Raw genomic sequence first — 27,362 nt, 5'->3', positions numbered from 1 at the left:
AGCCTCTTTCTTAACCATTTTTATAATGTCATTTCACATGTTGAGCCACATAGTTCACAACCTGATACTAATTCTCTTTTATCCCCTAATTACTTTTAGGGCTTCCCAAAATCCCACCCTTAAGAGCTATTAGCCCAGGACTGGAATTCAATCCTCTTATACTTTTCCAAATCCTTGGCCGAATAAACAGTGTATTATTTATAAAGAGGAGCATGAGTCACCCTTTTAAAGTTACAGTCCTTTTTCTTCAAATGATGTCTGGCAATATATTAGATACTTAGTCATCTGAGCCCTTGACGTCCCAGCTGCTATAATTAATGCAGTTTGGTTCTATATTCTGCAAATACAGGGCATGCGGTTGGATGCCCCCCTCCCATTAGGGCAACCCAAGAAAACCATAGCAGGATAACCTTTGGAGAATCTGAAAGTTCTGCAGATTTAGCCATATCAGTCTATATGATGAAGAAATTTATGCTCAAAATCATATACATATATGACCCAAATCCATCTTTTTGTAATTTTAGGTGTCCCCTTTTAGTTCTGGCTCAGGAAAAGAGAATAAAAGGTACTGATCACTTTTCATTTCACAGTTCCTTTCATTTTCTATGACAGTACTTCAGTAATACATTCTTGCATTCAGGAAAGTAATGGGGAAACAAAGACACATGAGATTTGGTCCTGATCCTCCAGGGTCTAATATTCTAGAGAAGGAGAGAGCATTGTGAATTAATAAAGACAGTGCAATGAGGTGAGGTCCCTGCCTGAGACAGCCTGAAGGCTTTGAGAGCTCTTTGGTAGGGAGTTAGAAAACTCAATAAAGTGTAAGTCACTCTCATTGTTACCTCTAAGAGAAGAGAGTCATATTCCTTTGACCTTGTAGCTTTAGGTGCTACACAGATGAAGACTATTTACAATCACAGTCATTATTATCACTGTCTTAAACATTTATTATCTCTGATACAGGGCAGGGACTATAGTGAGGTGGGTGAGGTACTCACGTAGGGTGCAAAATTTAAGGGGACACCAAGAAACAGCAATTAAGACAAAAATACTTTGATGAAATATTTTAGAAAATAAAATTAATGCAAAAGAATTTATAATGAACAAAATATCAAACTTTTAAAGATAGAGTCAGTCTGGTATTAATCTCAGGTACTATGTAATTACATAGAGGCCCAAGGTTTTGTCTGTTGGCTTTGGGAGGCATAGTCTAGTTGAGGTGATGTGAAAGAGATGTGAAAATAAACAAGGTGCCTGTTTTATTTTCACTGTACTGATTGCAAACATGAGATCAGATCTAACTTCCAATAAGGGAACAGGGTGGGAGATGGGTAGTTGATTGACAACTAATGTCATATGGGAATCATCAAAGAAATTCAATAGCATGAGCTCTCGTAACCCCGCTGTAAGAATGAACCCAGACAGTTATTCTGGACTCAAGGAACCTCTAGACATTTTAGCAACAAAATTTGATAGAGCTTCACTCCTGTGCTCTATAATTAGTGGACACAGCTACGGCTACCTTCTCTGTGTTTGCATCTTTTCCTTTTTCTGTTAACTGATAATTTTTTCTCCTTTATTCACATTATTCACCTTCCGTAGGAGAATCCAAATGGCCTAGGCCTTTTTTTTTTTCTTTCTTTCTTTTGTTTGAGCCCCACCATACAGATCATGCTTGCAAGGTGAGGGGCCCAATCCTAATCCAATGGTCTAAACTGCTTTGTTTAGGGAGGAAACTGAATTTGATAGTGGCAAGTGGTCCAAATGGGAAGGAGCAGTTATAGGCAAGGTAGTTTTCCTAAGAAAAAGGTATAGATGAAGCACCTCCCTCCAACATACACCAGTATTGTGGATTAGCAATTAAAAATGACAAGGAAATAGAACAAATAGCAAGTGCTAACGGAGTTCAGAGAAAAGAGAGATCACCAAGGGCCAGGGTGTGCTAATTATATGCTATAAGAACCTGCAATTATAAACCCATAGATGTGCAAATAAATGCTGATGGCTCAGCAGATGAGCTATAAGGTCATTATCTATGGCTCTTTATAAATGGACAGCAAGATAAATGATTTGTTTATACATTCACTTAGAGATTGTACCAATATCTTCAAATACTTTTCCCTCCCTCTGCGGGCATCCACAGATAGGCCTCTTGAGTTGGATTTTCATATTCACTACCTTCTGACCTAGGCCATTCTGGCAGTTTATAATAGGATAAGCAGGCCCTTTCAATTATGACTGGCTGATTCACGCTGCCAAAAGTCATTTCCCCTTGGCATTTCCTTACCAACTAAATGGGAAGTGATAGTGGCATCTGTTCTGCCACCCACATTCCAGTGATGGTTTATAAAATGGCATTTCTTGTTTGTCTAATGGGGAGAGGTCACACAGAATATAACTGCAGGGAAAGACTAAGAATGCTGGCTCTCAGTATTAGGCCTTCTGGAACCCAGGGCCGAGAAGTCTGTGAGGAGCCCACTGTGCCCATTGGAGCGACTCTCACAGGAACTATGGGCAGGCATTTCAGTGGCTAAACTCAAACGCACAAGAAACCTATCCCTTTGAGGGCAGATGAACCATGCACACATGCTTTAATTAAGTACTTAATGCCACTCAGTTCGTGATAACATTGGGATTCTGGTTCTTCTGGTATAATCTGTGAGAATTTATAATGGCCTGAAAAATTTAGAGTAACTCATGGCTCCCTTGAAAGAACCAGAAGGTTTTTAAAAATTTCCCTCAGCAAAGAATGGTAAAAAAAAAAAAAAAAAAAAAAGAAAAAAGAAAAAAGAAATTATCTATTCATTCCAAGAAACATTTACCAAATACCTACTATGTGCCATTTCTGTGTTCAGATTGTAGCCTATGTTGTACTTTCTGTATACTGTACTGTACTCTAGTACATAATATACATACTATATGATAGAATATATGACAGAATCCTAGCACTGTAATAAAACCATTAGATATGCTGGGCGCGGTGGCTCACGCCTATAATCCCAGCAGTTTGGGAGGCAGAGGCAGGCAGATCATGAGGTCGGGAGATCAAGACCATCCTAGCTAATGCAGTGAAACCCCATCTCTACTAAAAATACAAAAAAAATTAGCCGGGCCCAGTGGCAGGTGCCTGTAGTCCCAGCTACTCGGGAGGCTGAGGCAGGAGAATGGCGTGAACCCAGGAGGCGGAGTTTGCAGTGAGCCGCGATCACGCCACTGCACTCCAGCCTGGGTGACAGAGTGAGACTCCGTCTAAAAAAAAAAAAATCTTCAAATGTGAACCCCATTTTTATGCCACTTGAAAGGAGATTTTCACTGATATTTTTAATGTTGTTGTTTGACTGCAAGAGAACTTTGTCAATATTGCAAGAAGGCTTTGTCAAATTTGTCAAGTGGTTTGTTATGTTTTGGTATCTTTTCATGTACTCATCTTCTGAGATATTAAGTGTTCTCACAATCAACAAAAGAAACTAGATTTGATATGTCTATTCTTTAGCCAGTGAATGTACAAAATAACAAGTAAATAAATAGGGAAGAAATAGAAGGTGAAACAAAGGTAAAATGAACCTGCGATATCAGTAACTGTTTCTCTGTGTTGATAAGACTTTGAACGGTGAAGAATTAAGCTTAGCAAGTATCAGTCCACTATGAAATCATCCTGAAGGTGACTGAAAGCAAAGAAATAAGAGCTTTCTTCTAAAATCCAAGGTATTAGAGCCTGCTCCAAACACCAAATCTATTAAATATGTGAATCAAATGATAATATTATATTCACAAAATGGTTCCAAAAAGATTCAAATAAAAGTTTCAAGAGTTCAACCCTGGACAAAATACAGGATCTCATTTTCATTGGCTTGAATTTATTGTAATTTTCAGAAAGTAAAATATTTTCAAAGAGAAACTAAATAAAGAATTCAGTTAAATACAATATAACCATGAATTTTTAAAAGATCTCCATTAGCCAGCTTTGATTGTGAAAATGTGACTCAGAATATGGTGCTACTGAGGTACAAGGACTAGGAGAAAATTGGAAACATCATTTTCTTAGTCTGTAGAGTCAACATCAGACTGAGAAAATTGGATCAGCCCTCTCAGGCAGAAACAACAATGTTACCGAAATGACATTATCATGAGAATGTTTTATGATCTAAAAGAAGTCATTGAATCCTTTCTTCTAAGGTTCTGTGCTGGCAGTTTAGATCAGCTACCATTTTGTGTATAATAATATTTTCAAATTAAGATGCAGAAATTTCTCCAAATAGTCATAGGACCAAATTATATGGAAAGAAAATAACATTCTTTACATTTCCTGTGTATACAGAAGGTATTAGATGGACTCCAAACATAATTAAATACATTAGCATTTGTAGTAGGCCCTATTTATACTATTTCTTTGTATTAGATGTGCAGTCTTAAATTTTGTAGAGTATATCTGTTAATATTAGGTCCTATTTATATAAGAAAAAAAATGATCCTAGCTTGAACAACACAGTTTATCTTTATCCACATAGAAGGAATTCAAAGGTAGCTAGTCCAGAGTTGGTATAGTGCCACTCCATATTATCAGTGACACAGGTTCTATCTTTATATTCCACTGTGTGTATTTTTTGGCTTTATCCTCAAGTTTGCTTCATGGTCTAAGAGGACCGGTGAAGCTCCACCCATCATGTCTGGGTTCCAGGCGAGTAAAGGGAGGAAATGGGAGAGAATAAAATTTCAAGAATTCTGGCTAAACGAGCTTCCTTATAAGCAGCTATTCCAGTTCACCAAATACTTCAGAGCACTCACATCACATTGGACTGAACATTTTCATGGGGTCACTTTTACCCACAAAAGAGTCTGAGGAATAAAGTCTTTATTATAAGAAAAGTTACAAGTGGAAAATTGGGTTTCTTTTAATAACAAATCAAGAAAAATGGTATTGTTTTTACTTTTACATATGGTGAAATGCTACTGGTTGTACAGGTGTTCCTTGTATGTACTAACCATGCATATCTTTCTCTTCCTCTTGTATCACCAGGCCTCCGGAACCTGTTTACAGCACTGTGAACAAACTATGTGATAAGCCTGCTTCTCCCAGGCACTATTCCCCTGTTGAGTGTGACAAAAGCTTCCTCCTCTCAGCTCCCTATTCCCACTACCACCTAGGCCTGCTACCTGACTCTGAGATGACCAGGTACTGCATGCGCTTCCTCACTTCATCTTCTCGAACTGCATGTGCTTCCACAAGGATAAATGGGTAGAATCCGCCTCTGCTCACTTCTCTTGCACTAAACATCTTCCCCAAAGTGGAGAGATGTTCTGCTGTTCCCTTGGTGCAATGGGAGAAATTAAGAACGTTGCCTTTTTGTTTTGTTTTATTCTCTGGAGTGATCACAGAGTACTTAGACATTGACCACATGATGCTCCACATGTTCCTGGTTCCTATACATTTTAATAAGGCATTCATTATATTTTTCCGGAAGAATTAATTTTGGAACTTAACACCATTTCACTCATACAGAAGGATGAAAGAGAACATTTGTTGAATATTTTTAAATAATATTTAATAAATGCTTACTATGCTTCAGGCATAACATGGCCTAAGAAATATGTACTATTATCATTTAATATTTTAACTAAATTATTAGATTAATATCACCATTTAACTGAATCTTTAAGGTATTAAGTAACTTGTCCAAAACTACAGGAATAGTTGGTTCCATCTCACCACACGGAACATAAAATTAATGTTTATATTGTGTTATCATGCTATGTATGTACATATATATATTCTCTTATTTAACTGCTCCCAGCCTATTTAAAGAAATAGAGGTTCAGAGAGGTTAAAGGTATTGCCCTCAGTATGATCTTGCCAATAAATGTAGAGTCCAAGTTTGACCTTAGAATGTTTTGAGTCTTTCAACAACTTTGTAAAGAAATTATTCTAAGTCTGAAAGTTGGACACAATTCTGTGTTAGTATTCCAAAGCCTATATATGATAAATAACAAAAAAGACCTCATCTTTTCATAGTAGCCTGAGTTGGACAGAGAGGAACACAAGAAAAATAGAATTCAGCGTTCCACAAGGTAGTTCCAATTCAGTCTAAACAGAGATCCCAATTGTAATGTTCCTACACAGAATGGGGTGTCTATATAGTTATGTTTTCAGACAGGAATATCGTCATAATATTGTTAGAGCTGAAAAAATACAGACTTTAGAATGATTCAGAGTGAAGATGGATATATCAAGAGGGTCTGCTAAGAATATCATCTTTATTTTTTGAAATTTTGAAAGAATAAGTTTAGAAGTCAATTACTGTTCTCTCTAGGAGAGTTAAATAACAAATTTTAAATTACATTTAACATTTCCAGAAATAAATGAGAAAACACATTTTTGACTATGTAAATCAGCTAGGGCATTTTTATTAATTTGCAATAGTTAAAGTCTAGTTAATATTTCAGAATACTTTATAAATATTCATTAAGTCCACCTATATTTTTAACAAATCATTAAAACTATTTGTTGATACAGTGAACTATGCCATTTTAAAGCTGAAAGGTCAAAGTCACCATAGCCCTAAGGAAGTGAGAAGAGCCACATACCTGTAATGACTTGCTAATAATTATGTACCTACAGTCAGCTACATAAGGATAGCTAACATTTATTGAGCTCTTCTGTGCCAGGCATTTTGCTAAATACTTCTTATGAATTATTTCTTTTAATCCTCACAATAACTTTATGAGGTAGATGTTATCATTATCTTTGTTTTACAAATGAAGAAATCGAGACTTGATAAGTTGCCTGACTTGTCCAAGATCATCCACTAGTAAGTGACAGCTGGGATTCAAACCCAGAAAATGACTGACCTGGCAGACCATTAGCTGTTTTTGCTCACTGGAAAAAAATCTCCACCCATTTCTCTTTTTCTATCCTTTCTCTATCTTCATCCCGACTTCTCATATTCCTTCCCTTCTTCTGGCTCTGTGTCAGTAAATTTTTTTTTCTTCTTTTTATCCTGTGTTCCTTTTTTATTAATGTAAAAGTTACATTGGTTTCCTTCCACTCCAATGGGGATTTTGAAGAATCCCTCCCGAAAAATTCACCAATAGGTAGCTGATAAGAGTTTACCTCTGTGTGCACCTGCCAGATATGATTCTTTTCAGCTTGCTTTCTGTCATCTGTATCATGAATACCATAGTCATTCATTTTTCACATAAAAACATTATAGTACAATGTTGAATTTTTTTTTTCAAATTACACACCCTAATTCTGATATGCACCAGGCCCCAACCCCCATCCACCATTCCCCTTTTGGGAATTCTATTTTCGATTTATTCTAATTTGGTCCCCTTCTTTCTCCTTCTTTTTTTCTTTTTCCATTACCTTATTCTTTATCTTATCTTTGTAGAAAAATGGTCATACACCACAAAAACACACAGACAGCTATTTTACTGGCCTTGTCACTACCAGTGCATTGATACCAAAAATCTTAATTTCACCCCACTTTGCTCCTCCTCCATACTTCCTCAACTTAGTAAATGGCACACCTGTCTACCGCATTGTTCAAGCCAAAAACTTGAGAGTCATCCTTACTACTTGGTTTTCCCTCACATCCGCCATTCAATTCATCTTCAAGTCCTGTTGATTCTATCTCCAAAATATCTCAGATTTATTCACTTTCCTTTACTTCTATTTCCACCACTTTAATCCAAGCCCCCATCATCTCCCACCTATAATAGCTTCTTAATTGGTCTCACCATTTCCACTGTTGACCTCCATGCTTCTTCTCAATGCAACCAAAGTGATCTGTAAAAAATACAGATCAGATCTCCTTTTGCATTAGGATGCAATGCGAAGTCATTAACATAGCATCCAGGCTCTGCATGACCTAGCCCCTGCCTGCCTCTTGGATACCTCATTTCACTCTTCCCTTTGCTGACCACATATTCATGTTGGCCTTCTTTTTATTCACAAAATGCACTAAATCTCTTCTAGTCTCAAGCGTTTCACATGTGCTTTTCCCTGGAATTGGAAAGCTCTTTTTACACTTTGCCTGATTAACTTCTGGTCATCTTAGATCCAAGTTTAATTTGCACGTCTTCAGAGAAGCTCTCTAAAACAGAAAATCAGGCCCCCTATTATATATTTTCTTTCTATTTTTCATAAGACTCAAGTAATTTATAATTGTACATTTATTTATGTAATTTTCAAACTAAATTACTGTATCACCCTCTACACTGTAAGCGCAATTAGTGGAATTGTGTTTATTTTGTGCACTGCTATATTCCTAACAGTTAGTACAGTATCTGGCTAGCAGGAGCTCAGGATTATTGGATGAATACATAAACATGGAAATAAAATCTGCAAACAAGCAAATTGATACCTGTTTGAAAACAAGTCATAAGCTCAAGCTGTGCTTTACCTAGTTCTTAGTAGGTATATAAAACTACTCCATGAATGAATGAATCCATGCGTAGAAACAAATAATAACTAGAACTTACTTTGTGTTGTACTTTCACCATAAACTATGTCTATGGTGATTGTCTACATTATAAATCCATTAGGCACCTGTCAGTTCTTCATGAGGACTCAGTAATTCATTTCAGATATTATTTATTTTTCCAATGGGAAATACCTCTCCAAGCCACTGTATCTTGAAATGCAGCCAATAATTCAGGGGCAAAGTAAAATATTCTGGTTCCATTTTTGACACCATCACCTGTGTGCTGTTCTCTGTGTTCTTGAATAACACATAGACCCTCAGAAGTAGATGAGAACTTAGAATTAGATAGAAAAACCCTTATCCAACTCTAGTAATGTTGTGGAACCCAATCTACTATCTTCACAGTCTACGTCTTATTACCCCTCATGGTTAAATATAAATATTCTAGAATCTTTTAACCTTAAAAAAGATATTATAAAAATATATCTATTAATTTATTTAGCTAAGTCTTATCAAGGATCATCCACAAAGTACAAGATGCTACTATAATAGGACAAATTTTTACAAAGGTGCAAGCTGAAAAAGCCAAAAATGTTGAAGAAATGCCTGATTTTTAGGATGCAGTAGATAATGATGCATATTTTGTTCAGAGCTTTTGAAAAATTCCTGAAGTGTCTTCCAGAAACATGCACATATTGATATAGCAATTATGGCTTCAGATTAGAATATGCACTAGCTCTGGAAAAGTTAGCATGTGAAACCATCCTTACATTTACATCAGTTTAATTCGTAATCCACATTTAGAAGAATAAAGGTAAGTCAGCAAAAGCAACCTGAGTCAGTCTTCTGTATTTTCTGAGCTTCAGTGGGAATACCCAAGTTCTCAGCTCTTTGAATTAATAGCAAACATTCAGGGATGAATTAATTGTACACACAATTTACTTCTGTAAGACCATTTAAAAGAAAACAGAGAAGTTGTTAGTTTTTCTTAGGAAAGCACTTTAAATTACTTGGCACAGTGCCTACGGCTGCAGATTATGTTTGGAGGAATTGACTTCGTAATGCTTGCAGAAGCAAGAAATGTGCAGAGCCTGAAATCAAACTGAAATTTGAAAAACAAATAGGATTTCTATGGGACTCCTGCTTATCTAGTACATCTCTTTTTCTTTGAAAAAAAAAGTAGTTTTGATGTTTTAATTGGTTTTTCTACTTTGGGAGAATAAGTTATTCAGCTTTTGATATTTCTCGGGCAAGGGGAATAGTATTCTTGGCTATTTTTTCAATATTTGTGGCATACTTTTATTTGTCCTTTTACATAAAAGGTCCTAATTATTGTTATTTTGCAGTTGATAACAGAGGCTGAGATAAACCAGATGAAGGCTAATTAAAATATATTGGCAGGTTTTGGATGGGAAATGAACTGTAAAGCACTATATCATCATAAAACATCTTCACTCACTGAAGGATATATATATTCATGGTACTTCAACTAGGTACCAGGCATCATCCTTAATGTTAGGGATTCAAAGGTGAAAAAAACCTGGTCTCTCCCCTGAAGTATCTCACAGACATATAAATGAAGAGTTACTTATCATGTGATATATATCTGCTAGAAGGCCTCAGTTTCTCAAATGTACCTAATCTCTAGGTAGCTGTTAAAATAACAAATTTAGAGAAATTAAATTTAACAGAGTTTATTTGAGCAAAGAAAAATTCATGAATCAGGCAGCACTCAGAAGCAGAAGAGGTTTAGAGAGCTCCACTGAGCAGTTTGAGAAGCAACCTTTTATAGCCTTTACACAGAAGCAAAGTAGAGAAATCACCTGATGGGCTACAGCTAGGCATCTGCTTTATTTGGGCACGGTGTGATGAGTTGGCTGCCTGCAATTGACTGAAACCCAGCTGCTTGTGACTATCTGAAATGCTACTGTATGTAACACTTCTAAGTTAAGTTTCAGATTGTTATGTGGGAACTCAGAGTATGGAGACAGCCTTAACCTAAGGGCCTCCTGCTTATTTAATTTAGCATAACTAAAATCAGATTATTACATGCGGTAGTGTTGGAAGCAAATATGACCTCAGACTGTCCCTTCTGCAGAGGCATTAACATACACAAAGAAATGGCGCTGTCCACACCTAGCCATCAATTTCTAATCATGTATAAGAAGTATTAGCTATGGAAAATGCACACTCATCTTCTCATAGGTCTAACTTCTAACTATTCTCTTCTGGGCTCAGAGAATCCACATTTATAATTTACCACCTTTGTAGAAATCATAATGTTGGCAGCCTCAAGCCATTCTTAGTTTTGGGATGCAGAGCAAGATCTTTATTTTATAAGACCTCAATCATATGCCAGAGTTTTAGTGAGCCCCTGAATAGTACCTCAGGCTGAGGTGAGAATGAATTTTTATTTTTATTAAAGAACTGTTATAAAAGACTGTTTCCATTCATAGCTTAATAGTGAGTCCAGTGAATTGTGAAGGGAGATGAATGGTAGGGTTGGCAGTATGGGGGAAGGGCTGTGCAAGCCTGCCTGTATTTTTATAGAGATCTAAGTATTTTACAACATGCCATTTTGTTTTCATTAAGGCTTCAAATTTACTCTCAGAGAAGAGAAAGTAAACCTTCCATTTTAACCCTTTAATTCAGTTCTGTAGACTATCAGCACATATGAAGTTATAGGATCACTTAAATGGATTTTTAAAGTCAGCAGGTATGTGTGTTCCAAATTGAATACTAAAACTTATCTTTGGCAAGCTTTCTTTCCTTGCAGAGTGGCAGAAAATTTACTGGGCCTTTAATGTTTTAACTGTTTCAAAGTCTGTAAATACAAAATCAAATACAAATTCCAAAACTAATCTCTAATAGAAGTGTATGTAAGTCTCTAAAGGTAAACATAGGAGGAATTACCTAACTCTGCCCTTGTTTTTCTGGGCATTATCATGAAGACACTGAGCTTATCAGTAGGATTAGGGCAGAAACATGTTCCAAGTAAAAGAAATAGGAAAAAGTTAAGTATCATGTTATATAAAGGCACACAATGCCTTCTGGGACTACCAGACTACCTGTGTGGCTGAGGGCTATTGGGTGGGTGATAAGGTTGGAGAAAAAGGCAGCTGTGTATCATAGAAGACCTTACTTACCAAGCTGAGGATTTTGTATTTTATCCTATAGGCAGTGGGGAGCTGTTGAAGAGTTTTATAGCTGAGCAAAGACACAAGCTGCTTTGCATTTTTAAAAAGATCACTCTGCCACCTGTGTGGGAAAAGTTTGAATGCAGGGAAACTAGTTAGTATCATATTATAGAGCAGGGTTGAAATAATGAAGAACTGAACTGAGCCTATCGAGATAGGGAGTTACAGATGGATTCAGAATTATTTATTAAATAAAACAGGTGGTACTTGGTGACTGACTCAGGGGAAGAATTTTCTGGCTTGGGATATTCACTGGAGGGTGATTCTTTGCCCCTGTTGGACAGAATGAGCACTCTTGTCCACAATAAATACACTTAAACATAAAACTCTTTAGAAAACAGTGGGAGGGAAGGGAGGCAAGATATATCGGGTCCCTTGTTTGAGGTAGTGGCAATGTGAAGTCACAGAGGAGCTAAGGATTGTGCCCAAACTGTCTAGGTCTGAAGCCTTCCATTTGGCCATACTAATCATGCGCATTTTAGCTAAACGTGTTACCACCCTCAGAGCCTCAATTCCCTCATTAGAAAGTGAGAAGAATAATTGTATCTGTGCTGTTCTCCTCATAGGATTGTTGTGATGATCAAGGGAAATTGAGTAAATGAATTTTCATCCAGGCACTAGCCACATTAGTCATTATTAATTGTTCCCATATGTGTATTCTATTTTAAAGCCTTGAACTCATGTATATTGATTTTTATTGCTATCACAAATCAGGTAGAAAATGTTTATCAGTTCAGGCAAATCCCCTGAGGTCATAAGAAAGCTGTTTGGGCTGAGACCTTCTATCATTCTTAGCAGCCATCCTTCTTGTCATCATAATCAATGTCACGTATTTTTCCTTTTATTATTACATTTATAGGCTCCCTGTAAAAGGCGGCATGTGTCTAATCCCATATGTGATTTTGTACTTATATGAGATACTTTTCTTTTTTTTATCTACTCATGTAGTGGTATTTCTGTCTTACATGTTTCTTCTCAGGAGTGTGGACAAAATAATGGCCACTTTATGGTGCACAGATCAGTAGCCAGGTATACATAGGTACTTTATTGTTTCTAATAATCTCAATAATTTTGCAAAGTGTGTGTTTTGATCTAGCAATTGGAGGAATCTGGGCTGTACCCAAGGCATTCTTACATCCAAGCTCATCTTCTCACGGAGCCTTAATCACGTTCACTCTGCACACTGTAGCTTCTCACTCTGTTCCCCACTTCCCACATCCACTCTGCCACGAATCTGTAGATTCTGAAAGGAAATTTGAGGCTTGTTCACACGATTCAGTCTGGGAAACAGCACCATTAGAAAGAGAAAGAAGATGCTTACAAATCAGTGTGACCTTCTTACGCCCTTAAAAGGCTGATATAATCTTAAAGAATTCTTTATTTCACTTTTAATTAAAACCAAGAGACTGAGCCCTCTGAGAATGACTCACAAGGCATAGCCCCTTTCTAAGTTTATGTAGTAGCTCATTTTTCAAAGGCTGTCATTGCCTTTTTGAAGTAGGTGGTCACTAAACTCAATATGAATTAAGGAAAATAAGAAGAGATTAATTGACTCCCAGAGTGACAGAGGCCACTCTTGCTACATTTGGTTTTATAGCCTATTTCCTCTGCAATGCAATCTATGAAAGGGTTTACAAGGAAAGAAGTACCCCTTGATTTTAAATTAATGCACTGTCTCAATAGACAATTTCTTAAATTTACAGCATTCACTGTTGTCCCTCACTATTTTTTGATAGTAGGGGGAAGATGTTCTTTCATTAAGAATTCAATAATTGTTTTAAAAGCACAGTCAAAATTTTTGTAATGTAAAGGGCAACAGAAAACAAGGAACTCACCCTGTTTTAAAAGCTCTTATTTACTCTGCACAACAACCCAGGCAGGTAGAGTCAGGAGGCTTCATGAGGGTCAAATACCTTGAGATAACAGAGCTGGGAAGTGAAACCAGATTGGTTTTACTCCAGAATTCCTATTCTGTGATGTTCAAATAACTCTGTGATAAAACAATCTAAATTTAATTGATTAGCTTTTAAAAAAAAATTAGAAGTGAAATAATATATCTGAGATGATGTGAATATTTTCTATTAGTTTTAGTATGTCTGTTTGTGTTTTGGGAGCAATCTTTGTATTTACTTTAGTAACCATCAAATTATTGGGTAATAATAAGAAAACAGAGAATAAGCACAACTTCAAAAGCATTCCTTTGTGAAGGAAACTACCTATGAGAAAACTCTATGCAAAAATCACCATGGCAACAAATTGTAGGACTCAGAATCAAGACAGTAACGTTAAATCATAACACCCATTGCATAGATATTAATTAAAACCACTGCTGTGTATTGGGTGCCTTTAGGTGCTATGCGCTATTCCAGAAGTTTTATATGTACCAACTCATTTTAACCTTATAATGACTTATGCGGTAGCTATGATCATCCCAATTTTATGGAAATATTACGGTACATGGTTTGAGAAACAAATGGAAACAATGAGATGAGATAGTTGCAGATGAGGTCATCAGAAATTACACTTAGAATATTAATTTTATTTGAGCAGAAGTTTTGTTTTCTTTATGGTTTTATTCCCTGTGCCAAAAATGGTACCTGTCATGTAGTACTAATAGTAACAATGACAATACAGATGATGATGATGGCAACTATGAGGATAATGATGATAACAATCACTGTTTATCATCTTGTTACCTACCCAGCAGCACTTTATACAAATTAACTCATTAATCTCCACAGCAACCCAGGGAAGTATGTGTTATTATTATCCCATTTTGCAGGTGATGAAACAGTTAACTAACCTTTCTAAGGTCACATAGGTAGAATTTGAACCTAACTAGGCTGGTACCAGAATCTGAGTTTTCAAATGTGCTTAATAAATATTGACTGAATATTATAGTAGTAATTCTTCAAGTATTGAACTCTGCTTCAGAGAAAAGTACACCCCATTAAACAATAGTCAAATCTCTTTAGTAGATAGGTGATATATCAACAGATGACTGATTGATATGATATGAAGATAGATAGACAGACAATATATGGTTAAGAAACTAGACTCTAGACACAAAATATTAGAGTTTGAATTTTGCCTCCACAACTTTCTAGCTTTGTAAACTTGAGCAAGGGACTTTTCTATAAGGTGGCAATTATTGTAGTATCAATCTCATGGGGTACCTATAAGGATTTCAAGAGGTTTTAAAATGCCGAGAGCAATACCTGATAAATATGAAGTGCTCCATAAATTTTAGCTATCATTATATTTGTATGTGTGAGATGATGTATTACGACCCCCCCCTCCAAATAGATACCTCAGGCTGAGGTGAGAATGAATTTTTTTCAAAGGACTGTTGTAAAAGCCTATTTCCATTCATAGCTTAATAGTGAGTCCAGTGAATTGTGAAGAGAGATGAATGGTAGGGTTGGCAGTATGGGGGAAGGGCTATGCAAGCCTGCCTGTATTTATATAGAGATCTAAATATTTTAGAATGTAGAATTTTATTTTAATGAAGAGATTAAAATCTGCCTCTCAGAGAAGAGAAAATAAACCTTCGATATCAACCCTTTAATTCGATTCTGTAGACCTTCAGCTCATATGAGGTTTAAAGGATCTCTTGAAGAGGGTTTTTAAAGTCAGTAGGTATGTGTGTTCCAAATTGAATACTAAAACTTAAGATCACTCTATGCCAGAGAAAATGAATACCTTAGAGGGTAAAGAGGAATTTTATGGCTTGCTTTTAAAAGGAGAGGGTATACTGGGCCACTACTAAGCAGCCAAAGCCTTTGTCCAAACTTTACGAAGGCTCCCCTTCTTCTGGCACACACTGTGTCAGGGCCTGTGGCATGGCGAACAGCATTCAAACTAGATTTCAGCCCTAACTCATCCCTGTGACCACGTGTTCTTTGAGCAACCTGCCTAACATAATAAATTGACCCAAATGAAGATGGATATCAGGATACGAAATGAGAATTTTATTTCTCTGTGTTATTTAGCTTTCCTTCAAATTCATCTAATTCATGCTCTGTTTTCTTTCCTATGCCTCTGGCATAATTGTAAAGATATTATTCCATCAGCCTTATGGGAAAAAAATAACTAGATGCTAACATAAGTTCAGAGATGGATGGGTACAAAGATTGGACTAAACAATTTATTCCAAACTCTATATTTTCCAGGTGAGGAGACTGTCACTCAGACCCCAAACAGGCATTAAAGTCATATTATAGGGTTAGCACTTCTGAGGATATGCAATCCAGATGTGGCTGACCCCTGTTCTCAGAAGGTTTAGGGACCACTGGACCTAAAGAGTTTCTTTTGTGGATATAGTCAACAGCCACCTGTAATGTAAAAAAAGAAAAATAAGAAAATAAAAGGTCTAGAAATTTATTACAGATAGCATACTTCAAATATGTATGAATTTTTATCAGCTTCTGCCTTATTTATTTTGGATCCAGCCTGATTTTTTTCCATAGCTATATATAGATTTGTATTTATTGAATGCTGGGTATTCAGAGACTCTGCATGGGAAACCTGAAGGTCAGATAGTAGCCCGGTTTTCCTTTCTATCTGACCAGTTACCTGGTAAGTTCTTACTATTCTCACTATCAGTGGAATAGTGCAGGGCCTATGGTACCTGTAGACCCTAAGCTACACTGGACATGAGGAAAGCAGCTGTGAAATATAAAACAGAGCCTCTACCAGATTTCTACCATTATGATTGCTGGAGTTCTGTGATTATTCTTTCCTTCCTTATAGGGCCTGTTGGTGAATCACGAGATGTCCTAGGCAACCATTTCCACACTTTCACAATACAACGCTTTCCTTATTGTTTTCCCATAGAAATCTCCTCACTTACAAGAACTTCCTTACTCTTCTCACCTTTGTCACTGTCCCAGTTGCTTTGAATGATGTTATGTTGGATATGCATCTCCTTTCCCACTCTTGTCCACACTGGAGCTCCATGTTGAGGCTAGACTTCTAGGAACTGGGCAGTGTCTGGCAGAGGCAAGAGGAGAAGCCTTCAATTTCTTTTACAAAGACCTTTTTTTTTTTGACCAAGATTTTTCCACCTTGGCCTGTGACTTCACAGAGGGGAGTCTCATGTTCCAGCACTGAAATCCCCACTCGGCCCTTTGACAGGTGCCGTGTGGGACCCATGGTCAGCTGGGACCTCTTCCCTCAGGCAGGGACTTTATTTCACTTTCTATCTTCCACAGCTCTGTTCCTGTGCTGGCCAGGTTCCCTGCCCTGATTTTCATACTGGAGCCTTTTCCTCTGGGATTCTTGTGACTCATAAAATCAGCCTCTAATTCAGGTACTTTTCCCAGCAGAGAAACAAAAAAGACAGACATGGACTTTTTTGTTGTTGTTGAGCAGCATTAACATTCAGTTTCAGGAGCAACAAACCTTTTCTCAGAAGACAATCTACCTTTTAAAACCCTAAAGTTAAAGAATTACCACAGGAAGAATGGGGATGGCAACTGTAGGAAATCAGGATAGGTGTGAGTGAATGCCTTGGCCACTGAGGCCTCAGGCAGCTGCTGGTGTCCAACAGGTCAAGAGCACCTATGAACCTCCGATCAAAGACCTTCTGCTGTAAATCATAGCTCCACAATGCTAGTTGTCTCTCCTGAGTTCTCCCCTATGTGTATACTGTTGGTTTCTTCTTTCCATTCTCTGTAAAAGGCCCCCTAATGTATCTCATGTTCTTGCTTTAGCCCATAGTAAGACCTCTTTCATGGAATGCCATGGAGCCCTCTCTCTTTCCCTAGGTCAACAAGTAGAAATTCACATGTGTTCAAGATCCAAGCTCTTTGTAATGGCACATCTGCCTTCTCACATTATTACTGTTTTCAGACCCTACCTTTCTGCTTGGTAGGTTCAAAATCAGGTACTAAGGGGACTTGCAAACAATCCTTAATTCTTCTTCATGCACTTTCATCCCATAATGCCTAGGGGAATAATGAACTTCAAGAACAGCCAAAATCGAATTGTAGATTTTCCTCTAGTAATAACTGTGTAACTCGTGATAACTATGAAAACAGAGTATCTTTCTGTCATCCATTTAAAGGTAGGAACCATTTTGTATGTTATCATGTGACACATGAGCATGTAGTAGATATTCAGCGGAATGACAAGTGGTGGGTATTCACCTACGACTGTGATTTATGGTCTTATAGCTCAAAGGAAGAGTTCACATTTAGTGGAATCTCTTCTTCAGGCTCAAGGATATGTGTGGAAGAACTGGCAGACAGAGGGAAGTCCTTCCAGCAGAGTCAGATTTCATCCTTGTTCTCTTGGGGGAAGGTGATGCACATAGTTTCCCCTGGGATGTTTTGATTTCAGAGTTAGGACACAGAAACTGATTTTCATCAACCATCTATTATGTACTATAACAGTGTCTGCTTTTTATTAAAGTCTTTTTCATCTGTACTAAACATGTGTCAATATCAGATGCTCTGGAGAAGTTTCATCATATGTGGGTGCCTCTAACATATCTTAGGTTAGGTCATTGTAATGAGCACGACTAGACTATCAAAAGTGGAATCAAGGTACATAACAAGCAAAATTCTCAACCACTCTGATTGACCCTGTAAAAGATAATAAAACAAAAACTATTCAGCAAACTTAGAAGATTGAAAAGAAGCAAATTAAGACCTGCAAAAGGACTTTATTTTCAACACCAGTCACTCTGAAATTTTGTTTAGCATGCTAAGCAAATGTCAGTGATTGGCAAGGTGAGGGTAATTGTCATTGCCTTTCTCTGAAGTTCCTTCTACCAATGATAAATAAAAAGAAAGGGAAAGAAAAACACGTCGCAAATAAGCCTAAAGCTAATAGTGCATCCTCAGGACCCTTAGTATTATTAAATCATGTAATGCTTGACCAGAATCAGAAAACTTTCCACCCAAACACTTAAAAAACTGAGAAAATAACTCCAGCAAAATCAAGAGACTCACCCAAGATCACACAGTCACACCAGTAGTCTGTGACAGATATAGCAGTTGGGTCAGAGACTTCAGGTGGTAGTGCTTTTTCTCATTCACCAGCCTGTGATTTCACCTCAACACAATCTGCCATAATGTTTCATGTTAAGAAAGATGGCCTATCATAGAGCAAGACCGGAAGGAAGGAAATAAAACTTACCTCAGGTTAACAGTGTTTACCTCAGGGAAGTATAATTGGGATGGGGAAAGAAATTATCCTTCACTTTATACAATTTTAAATTGTTTTGTCTGTAAGCATGTTTAAGTTTCGTTATTAAAAATTAAATTTAGGCTGGGTGCAGTGGCTCAGGCCTTTAATACCAGCATTTTGGGAGGCCAAGGTGGACAGATCACTTGAGGCCAGGAGTCTGAGACCAGCCTGGCCAACATGGTGAAACCCCATCTCTACTAAAAATACAAAAATTAGCCAGGCGTACTGTCATGATCCTGGAATCCCAGCTATTCAAGAGGTTGAGACAGGAGAGTCACTTGAACCTGAGAGGCAGAGGCTGCAGTGAGCCAAGATCACACCACTGCACTCCAGCCTGGGCAACAAAGCAAGATTTTTGTCTCAAAAAAAAAAAAAAAAAACAAAAAAAAAAAACCTAAATTTAAAAATCTCCCATTAGGCTCAACATTTCAGTCATAAGTATGCACCCAAGAGAAATGAAAACATACATCCTTACAAAGCTTGTATACAAATGTTTATAGCAGCATTGTTCATAATATAGCCAAAATATGGAAACAACCCAAATGCCCATCAGCTGATGAATGGATAAATAGTATATGGTATGTCTTTATAATTGAATGGAATATTATTTAACCAGAAAAAAGAATGAAGTATTGATACGTGTTACGCATGGGTAAACCATGAAAAGATTATGTCAAGTGAAAGAAGACAATCGCAAAGAGCAACACCTTGTATGATTCCATTTCTGTGAAATGTGAACAATAGGCAAATAAATCTGTAGAGTCAGAAAATAGATTAGTGATTGCCTAGGGCTAGAGGGAAAGGCTATGGGAATTAGGAGATGCTGATCATGGGTATGGGATTTCTTTGGGAGATTATGAAAATGTTTTAGAAGTTGACCGTAATGATGGTTGCACAATTCTGTAAATATACTAAAAGCCACTGAACAATGCACTTTAAATAGGTGATTTTACTGTAGGTAAATTATATCTCAATAAAGCTTACTTAAAATTCTTACTTAAAAGTTAAATAATTTATATAGCCACAGTGACATTAATACTATGTCCTTATAATGTCAAATATTCAGATAAAAATAATAAAAAATAATTTTAAAAAGTTTTAATTTGTCTATGAAAGGTTATTCAAATAAATTATTCAGAAGAAGGTTTTCAGATTTTTACATTTTTAACATGGCTATAGTTCTCATTTACTGACTACTTTTTGTTTGGTGTTTTGCAAAAATAATCACTAATCCTAACAATAAATCTATACAATAGGTATTTTTATTTCTATTTCACTGATAAAGATGATAGCTACCAGAGCTGAGATTTCAACCTAGTTTTGTTTGCTTTTGCTACACTACAATCATCATTCCATTACATAAAAATAATCCTTAATACTCTCCTTCCCAGCCAGAAGAGTTGTCTACACTATCTCTTTCTTATAACCCATTTACTCCTCAGAGAACTGGAGCTTAATTTCTGCCCCCAGCCCTCCACTGAATTCATTTGCACCAGGGTCACCAAGATTCTTTGTTTCTAAATCCAGTGGAAAATTTTCAGTCCCTATCCAATCTTATTTTTCGGTACACTTGCCTCTGTTGCCTGCTACTTCCTGAAACTTTTTTTTAAACTTCCAGACTCCTGTTTCCAGGCTCACTGTTGTGCTTGCATCTCAGACTTTTTCTTCTCTGTCTCATTAGACATCTCCTTTCTCCTCATCCTTTATGTGTCTGTTTCACCCAGTGATTCCTTCCTTCTCTTCCTACTCTGCACACCCACCTGAGTGGAACACATCCACACCCACAGATCTGATTTTAAACTATGTGCCTATGTCTCTCGTCTCTATATCTATAATCAGATCTTGGCTCCAGACATACATACCTACTGGATATCGATCCTCAAATGCTCTGAAGCACATCAAAAAGTATGTTCATTACACTTACCATTCAGATTGTTGTCTCCTGTTAAATCCACTGTCTAATGACCATCAACAGTGTGGGGTAGCATTTAAGGGCATGTGCTTGAGTTCAGATCCTGGCTGTACTCACTAGCTGTGTAACCTCTTTATGCCTTAGTTTCCTTATCCATAAAATGAGAATTTATAAAAATGTATCCGTCTCATAGGATAATAATGAGGGTTAATGAGTTTATACATGAAAAGCACTTGGCCCACGGTAAGCTAAGTACTTCTGTGGAAAAGAGATCAGAGATCAAGTTAAGGCAAATCAGTAGGAGGAATCTAGAAAAACATCTTGATGTTATAACTTGATCTCTGTGTCTTGGTGCGTTTGTGTTGCTATAAAGAAACACCTGTAGCTGGATAATTTATAAGAAAAGAGGTTTATTTGGCTTTCAGTCCTGCAGGCTGTATGAAAATCATGATGTCAGCATCTGCTTCTAGCAGAGGGGAGCCAGGATCACATGGTGAGAGGAAGAGAGCAAGAGAGAAGGGAGATGCCAGAGATGCCAGATTGTTTTTAACAGCCAGATCTTGCAGGAACTAACAGTGAAAACTCACTCAGTCTCCCAAAAATGACCCCAAGCCATCACGAGAGATCTGCCCCCACAACCAAAACACCTCTCCCAGGCCCCGCCTCCAACACTGCGGATGAAATTTCAACATGAGACTCGGAAAGGACAAATATCCAAACTATATCACCAAGCATCCTATCCATATATCTTTGATATCTCTTGAATGATTTTTCTGCAGTCTTTCCATATTATCTCCAGTCTACATCCAGCTAGAATCACTGCTCATCTGAAGTATTTACCCACTGGTTTTCACCACAGTCTGTCTATATGCACCTGTAATTCATTATCCACACTGTAGCCCATGTGGAGCCTTCTGCATTGCAAATCTGGTTGTCATTGACCTGATTAATCTTCCACTCCCCACATCACCTGTCTTTCAGTCATATCAGTTCTTTCAGTTCACAGAAAAAACAAAAGTCTCTCTTTCTTTGAGGTCCTTGCTTATGCTTCCATTTTGAAACTCCTCCTCCCTCTCTTAATGGACACATGTACCATTCACCTGGCCGCCTCATTGCCAGCTCCCACAAACAGGTCTGTTCACATGAGTAACTGTTAATAAGCCCAAGAAATGTGTTTTTGGTGGTGCCACCAGAAACCCCTCCCTGAAGTTCTCAGCATGGGTGAGGGGACCTCCTCCATCCTTCCAAAGTTATAGAAATTAGCCTACATTATTATTATTATTAATTACTTGATTTCCATGTTTGCCTTATCAACTAGACTGTGAGCCTCTTGAGTTCAAGGACTCTGTTTTAATTATTTCCTTTATCCCTACTGCCAGCAATGTGCCTGGAAAGTATTGAGTTATTGGTTTTTTAAGCAATAAAAAAGTACTTAAATCATTATTCATTTATTTACTCCCATAAGAGCCCTACATTTGGTGATCCTGTGAAATGCTCTGTGCTTTCAACTGAGAATACAAAGATAAATTAGACTTAGCTCTTTCCTGAAGATACTCCCAATCTAACAGAGACCATAGCAGACAGGAAAACAATTAGCATTCCATGCAAAGGTGCTATAATCGGGGGCATATTCTGACAGGGTATCAAGAATGGAATATGTTAATTTAGTAACATGATTAAAAATGAGAGAGAAGTTAAGGGATGTTTACACACACACACACAAACACACAGATTGACACTGAGAAGTCTGTGGGATATTAACTAATGGGGTCAGGTGACTACATTCAATTTGAATTAAAATATAGAAACCTTTCTTGGACATAATTGTAGCCCTCACTGCCTTATTCTTCCCACTATTTAAATTGCCTCCTTAAGCTCTTCTCCAACCTTTGACAAAGCCACGGGCATACTATGAAATATTCTATCTGTGTAATTCCAGCACTCATGGATGTTCTCTCAGTGTTTTCCCAAATTCGAGTCCATAGAGTTGAGCTGATTCATGGCCAAATTTCTGCTGGCCTGGGGCAAAAAGAAAGAAAAGAAGAACTTTGTAATGTACACGTACAAATATCAGTATCGAGTTGCCCATTGTCCTTCCTTGGGAAGAATCCTTCCTGAGATTGCAATCTCCCTTTAATTTTGGTGTTAAAAATATTTTATTTTATGAAATTATGGTGATGATAGATAGTAGATATTATGTTAATGGGCTTCATTTACAAAACTAAAACGTGGATTTGTCTTCAGGATTTTTCATTAAAATCGTTCCTGCCAGTGTGTGTTCTTGATGCAGCCCCCCAGTCACCCTCTTGAAATCAGCTAGCACTCTTTTCATGGTGCCATTTTTTGTACAGTCAAGCACAACTCTATTTTCAAAAGCCCTTGGATCTACGTTTTGCAGCCTGTAGTCCAGACATATTGGGGACCCAAACAAGACATCTTAAAGACAACAACCCAGTCATAAGTTGGATGATTACTATACATACAAGTCATCATCAATAATGTTACTTTAATGTTACTTTTTGGTTTTTGCGATGTCACTGACATCACATATGTCTCCATTTGATGTGTCTCCATTTGACAAAGAAAAATTTATATAATTTTGATGACATTTTTATTTTTTTCTTTGTTTTCTTTTTTTCTATGTAGCTGCATTATATGACAGCCCTCGTATGCTGATAGCCCCTCAGCAAGTGAGAGTATATAAGTGCAAAATATGATTGCCATTTTTGCTCTTGTGTTTTATTTGTTGCTGTTTCAATAATTCTTTTTTTTCCATTGCTCTAAACTGCTTATATTATAACCTTTGGGGTAGGAATTAACAAGTTATCTGTACAGCTTTCAAAACACCAAAATAAGGAAACATATTTTGTAATTGCACTGTCAAAAAAAAGAAAACAAAAAAAAAACCTTTTGCTTTTCTTTTAGTAACAGGCATAAAGAATGTCATTTTATTTCCTAAGGTTTTTTTCCTCTAAATTGATCCCTCACTATTTTTGTTGGTTCATTGCACAATGCTAGCCTTATTAGAGAACACTTTTTGTAGCTCTGATCCTGCTAAATAGAAAAATAAAGTGATTTAATAACTCCATATTATTAAATGTTATGAGGCTAACATTGAAATGGAGTTGAGAATTACAGAGGCAACAGAAGCTAGCAGTAACACAGGAGATGGACAATTTTGCTGTAAAACCAGCATTCTTAAATGTCAGTCATTAACACTGTGTATACAGAGGAGCTGATCTGAACTACAAAGGAAAAATCCCACACGTTAAAAAATAATGAAAGAAAAAAAAACGTTAGTTTACAGAAACACTCAATCTAAGACAAGTTACACAAGGAGTAGAAAATTATAGGTTTAGCCTGTTAATTTTGCTAATATGAAACTGTACCCTGAAGGAAAAAATAACTACGGTAAAAGCAATATAGAATGATAATTATTTTTTGTTATACCCAAACCTACACCTTTGCCTTGGATTGTCATTATTTGACTTCTCAATTCAGGCAGTTATCTCTATTGTCAGCTTCATTCCCCTGTTCCTTTCTCTCTCTGCCTCTGCCCTTGCTATTCCTCTACACTGAGCTACTTTTCCCATCTTTCTTTGGTTTTCATAATTGTATCAGTATAAGAAAATCTAGCTCAAATATTTATTATTTACATCACTTTTTTCCTGAGCACTTCTGCCTTTGTGAGTGCCTATCTTCTTTGGAGTCATATCATGTTTTGCCTACTTTAGGCCAAACTATTATTGCTTGATTAAAGATTACTTTGTGTTATCGGCAAATCAGTCATTTCTGTGGTCTTGTCTCATTAACTATGTTAATGTAAACCTCTTGAATATAGAGGCCCTTGGTATCAATTTGTTGGTATCCCCATAAAAGTAGAATAGTGCCAAACACATAGTGGGTTCTCAAATGTTCAGTGTGTCATCTTTAATAATCATCACGACAATGATAGCTGTCAGGGGATGAAGAGCAAATGCAATGTCTTCTCAAAGTACCTGTATGAAAACCACATTTTTCTTTAAGTTAAAATAGCTGTACTTTTTCCTTGAATAATCTTTTAAGTTTTTAAAATATTAATAATTGTACATATTCTTGCAGTATAGTGATGTTTTGATACATATAATGTATGGTGATCAGGTTAGCGTATCCATCATCTCAAACATTTATAATATCTTTGTGTTGGGAACATTTAATATTTTCCTTCTAGCTATTTGAAACTATATATTATTGTTAAATGCAGTCATTCTACCATACTATAGGACATTAAATTGAAATAACAAAGAAAACAAGTTCTCCACAGTGCTTCCAGGACCGTTCATCTGATGTTCATGTCTCACAGGAGCTTGACTTCTTTAGCAGAAGAAAAGTTAAACCTTAATGAAAACACTGACTGACCATTAATCGAATATTTTCTTAGTTCCAAAAGTTGTCAGCTTTGAGGTCATTTTATGTTAATTTGACGACTCTAAAACTCTTCTCCCTTAAAACCCCACTTCTTGTGTCACAGCATAGTGTATCCACACTTTTGCAATGCACATTAACTTCTCAAATAGTCTATTACAGCACTCAGCAGCTGCAGTTCTCCTACAGGTTTGACACCTTTTCAGTCCAGCTTTTCAATGTAGTCTACACTCCACTTGGTTGATTTACTCTGCTGGGTTTATTACTGAACTGTTCATTTAATTTAATGACTAACAAAAGACTCAGATAGAATTCTCCATCCTGTTTTTAGAGCCTAGCATAATTAGACACATCTCCCACATCTTCAGACAGCAAATTTAATTAGAATCCCCAGTGGATCACTTTCTAGGGCAGGAACAGGACATGGAGACATTGAGGCTGCTTCCCTGGAATAGAGGAAGAGTCTTCCCAGGCTTTCTTTGTATTGACCTGTATCAGATGTTTCAGAGGAAGATTGAACCAGAAGATAAGCCTGTGATATATTCAAACCCTTGAGCAATACTGTCTCCAGGGATCAAAGTCCTTTTCCCTCAACCAGTAATCATTTGATGAAGCGTAACGATTAATGACCCTTGGAGTTTCTCAATTGGTCCAGCATAAGTCTGTCTTTCTTCAGATATTTAATTTCTCCCCATTTCATTTCATCATAAATTTAAAATTTGAAATGGACATCAGTAATTTTGAAAAGTTAAACATTTATTTCTTTTATAACAATCCATAGTTTCTCTGCCTTCTTACTTTTTACTGCCACATTTTATGACCTTATGGCTTTTCCCAAACTTACTCTGCTTTCTTGCTGTTCACCAGAGTGGATGTCAGTGAGGTCTTTGACAGTGGCTTCCATTGTCAGTTGCAGTGCTACCAGTCTAGCATGGAATGATACTCAGTTTACTGCCAGGAATTATTATACTCATTTCTCTGATTAATTACTATTTGCAAAAACCTTGAGGCTGGATGGAATCAAAGACCGTTAGCACTGAAAGGAGTCTCAGACATTATTTGTTTCAGTACTCTCCATTATACAGATGGGAAAACAGTACCACAAATGGGAAAATGGCCTGCCCAAGGTTGTGTAGCAACTTAGTAATAAATGCCTTACTAGAACAAAGGTCTTACTGCTTTCAATCCAGTTGTCATTCTAGCACCTAAACTGAAATCTCTTGAATAGCGTATGGCATAAAACCTTGTATTTCCTTTCATTCCTTCAGGGTGGTACTCAGTGAGGCAAGGACACAGAGTCTACAGAGGCTAAAAAGCTGCATATGAGGGTGGGCATGATAGCTCATGCCTGTGATCCCACACTCTGGGAGGCTGAGATGGGAAAATTGCTTGAGCTAGGAGTTCAAGAATAGCCTGGGCACATAACAAGACCTCATCTCTATGAAAAAAAATGTTTTAAATAGGCAAGCATGCTGGCACAGGCCTGTAGTCCTAGCTACTGGGGAGGCCAAGGTGGGAGAATCTCTTGAGCCCAGGAGCTTGAGGTTACAGTGAGCTGTGATTGCACGACTCTGCTACAACCTGGGTGACAGTAAGACCCTGTCCCTTAAAAAAAAAAAATGCTGCATATTGAGTCCCTTCCTTTGGCCAGTGGCCTACTCTAACAGTCATGTGCAATAATCTTTAATTCAACAAATACTTACTAAGCAAATAGTGTTTACTCTGCTAGGAATGGCTCAGTTAGACAATTGTGGGAAAATAAAAAAGGACACTATATTTGACCTCTAGGACAAATGCTAATGGTGGGTGTGAGGCAGATGAAAAATATGCTCTGTTTTTGTATGTGTGTATGTGTATGTACATGCGTGCATATGCTCATGTGTGCGTATGCATATATGCTCATGTGCGTATGGAGAGAGAGAGAAAAAAAGAGACAGTCATAATCAATACAGGGTGCTTCAGGAGGTGCTGAGAAGAGAAAGATATCAAGTGTTCAGAGGAAAGTTAACATAGTGGGAAGACAAAGGTTGGTCTCCAAGGCTGAAAAAAAAAAGAAGGTGAAATAACTTGAAAAAAGGAATAGAGATGAGAAGGCATCTATGAACTCATTCACTTATTCAAACATGTAGTGACCATTCATTAAATGCTTATTCTTTGCCAGATGGCAATAAGTATAGGGATACTTAGATGAAAAAAATGTTTTCTGATCGCAGGGGATACATACTCTAGACC

At 37.1% G+C, this 27,362-nt stretch overlaps 1 protein-coding gene across 15 annotated transcripts in view; it reads left to right on the top strand.

Annotated features, from left to right (window-relative positions):
• Positions 1-27,362, top strand: part of DLG2 (discs large MAGUK scaffold protein 2) — a 2,182,864-nt gene that overhangs the window by 1,702,006 nt on the left and 453,496 nt on the right. For 12 of the 15 annotated variants that reach the window (XM_054441573.1, XM_054441571.1, XM_054441577.2 and 9 more), the window contains one exon: positions 5,018-5,173. The exons of the other annotated variants lie outside the window; for them this stretch is intronic. In XM_054441573.1, the coding sequence (XP_054297548.1) occupies positions 5,018-5,173 (156 nt within the window). The remainder of the gene's footprint in view (positions 1-5,017; positions 5,174-27,362) is intronic. 15 annotated transcript variants of the gene reach the window in all.

Source organism: Pongo pygmaeus, chromosome 9 (genome assembly GCF_028885625.2).
Source record: "Pongo pygmaeus isolate AG05252 chromosome 9, NHGRI_mPonPyg2-v2.0_pri, whole genome shotgun sequence".
In the NCBI taxonomy this organism is placed as follows: Eukaryota; Metazoa; Chordata; class Mammalia; order Primates; family Hominidae; genus Pongo; species Pongo pygmaeus.
Note: the sequence above shows the minus strand (reverse complement) of the source record. Positions and strands in the feature narration are given on the sequence as shown.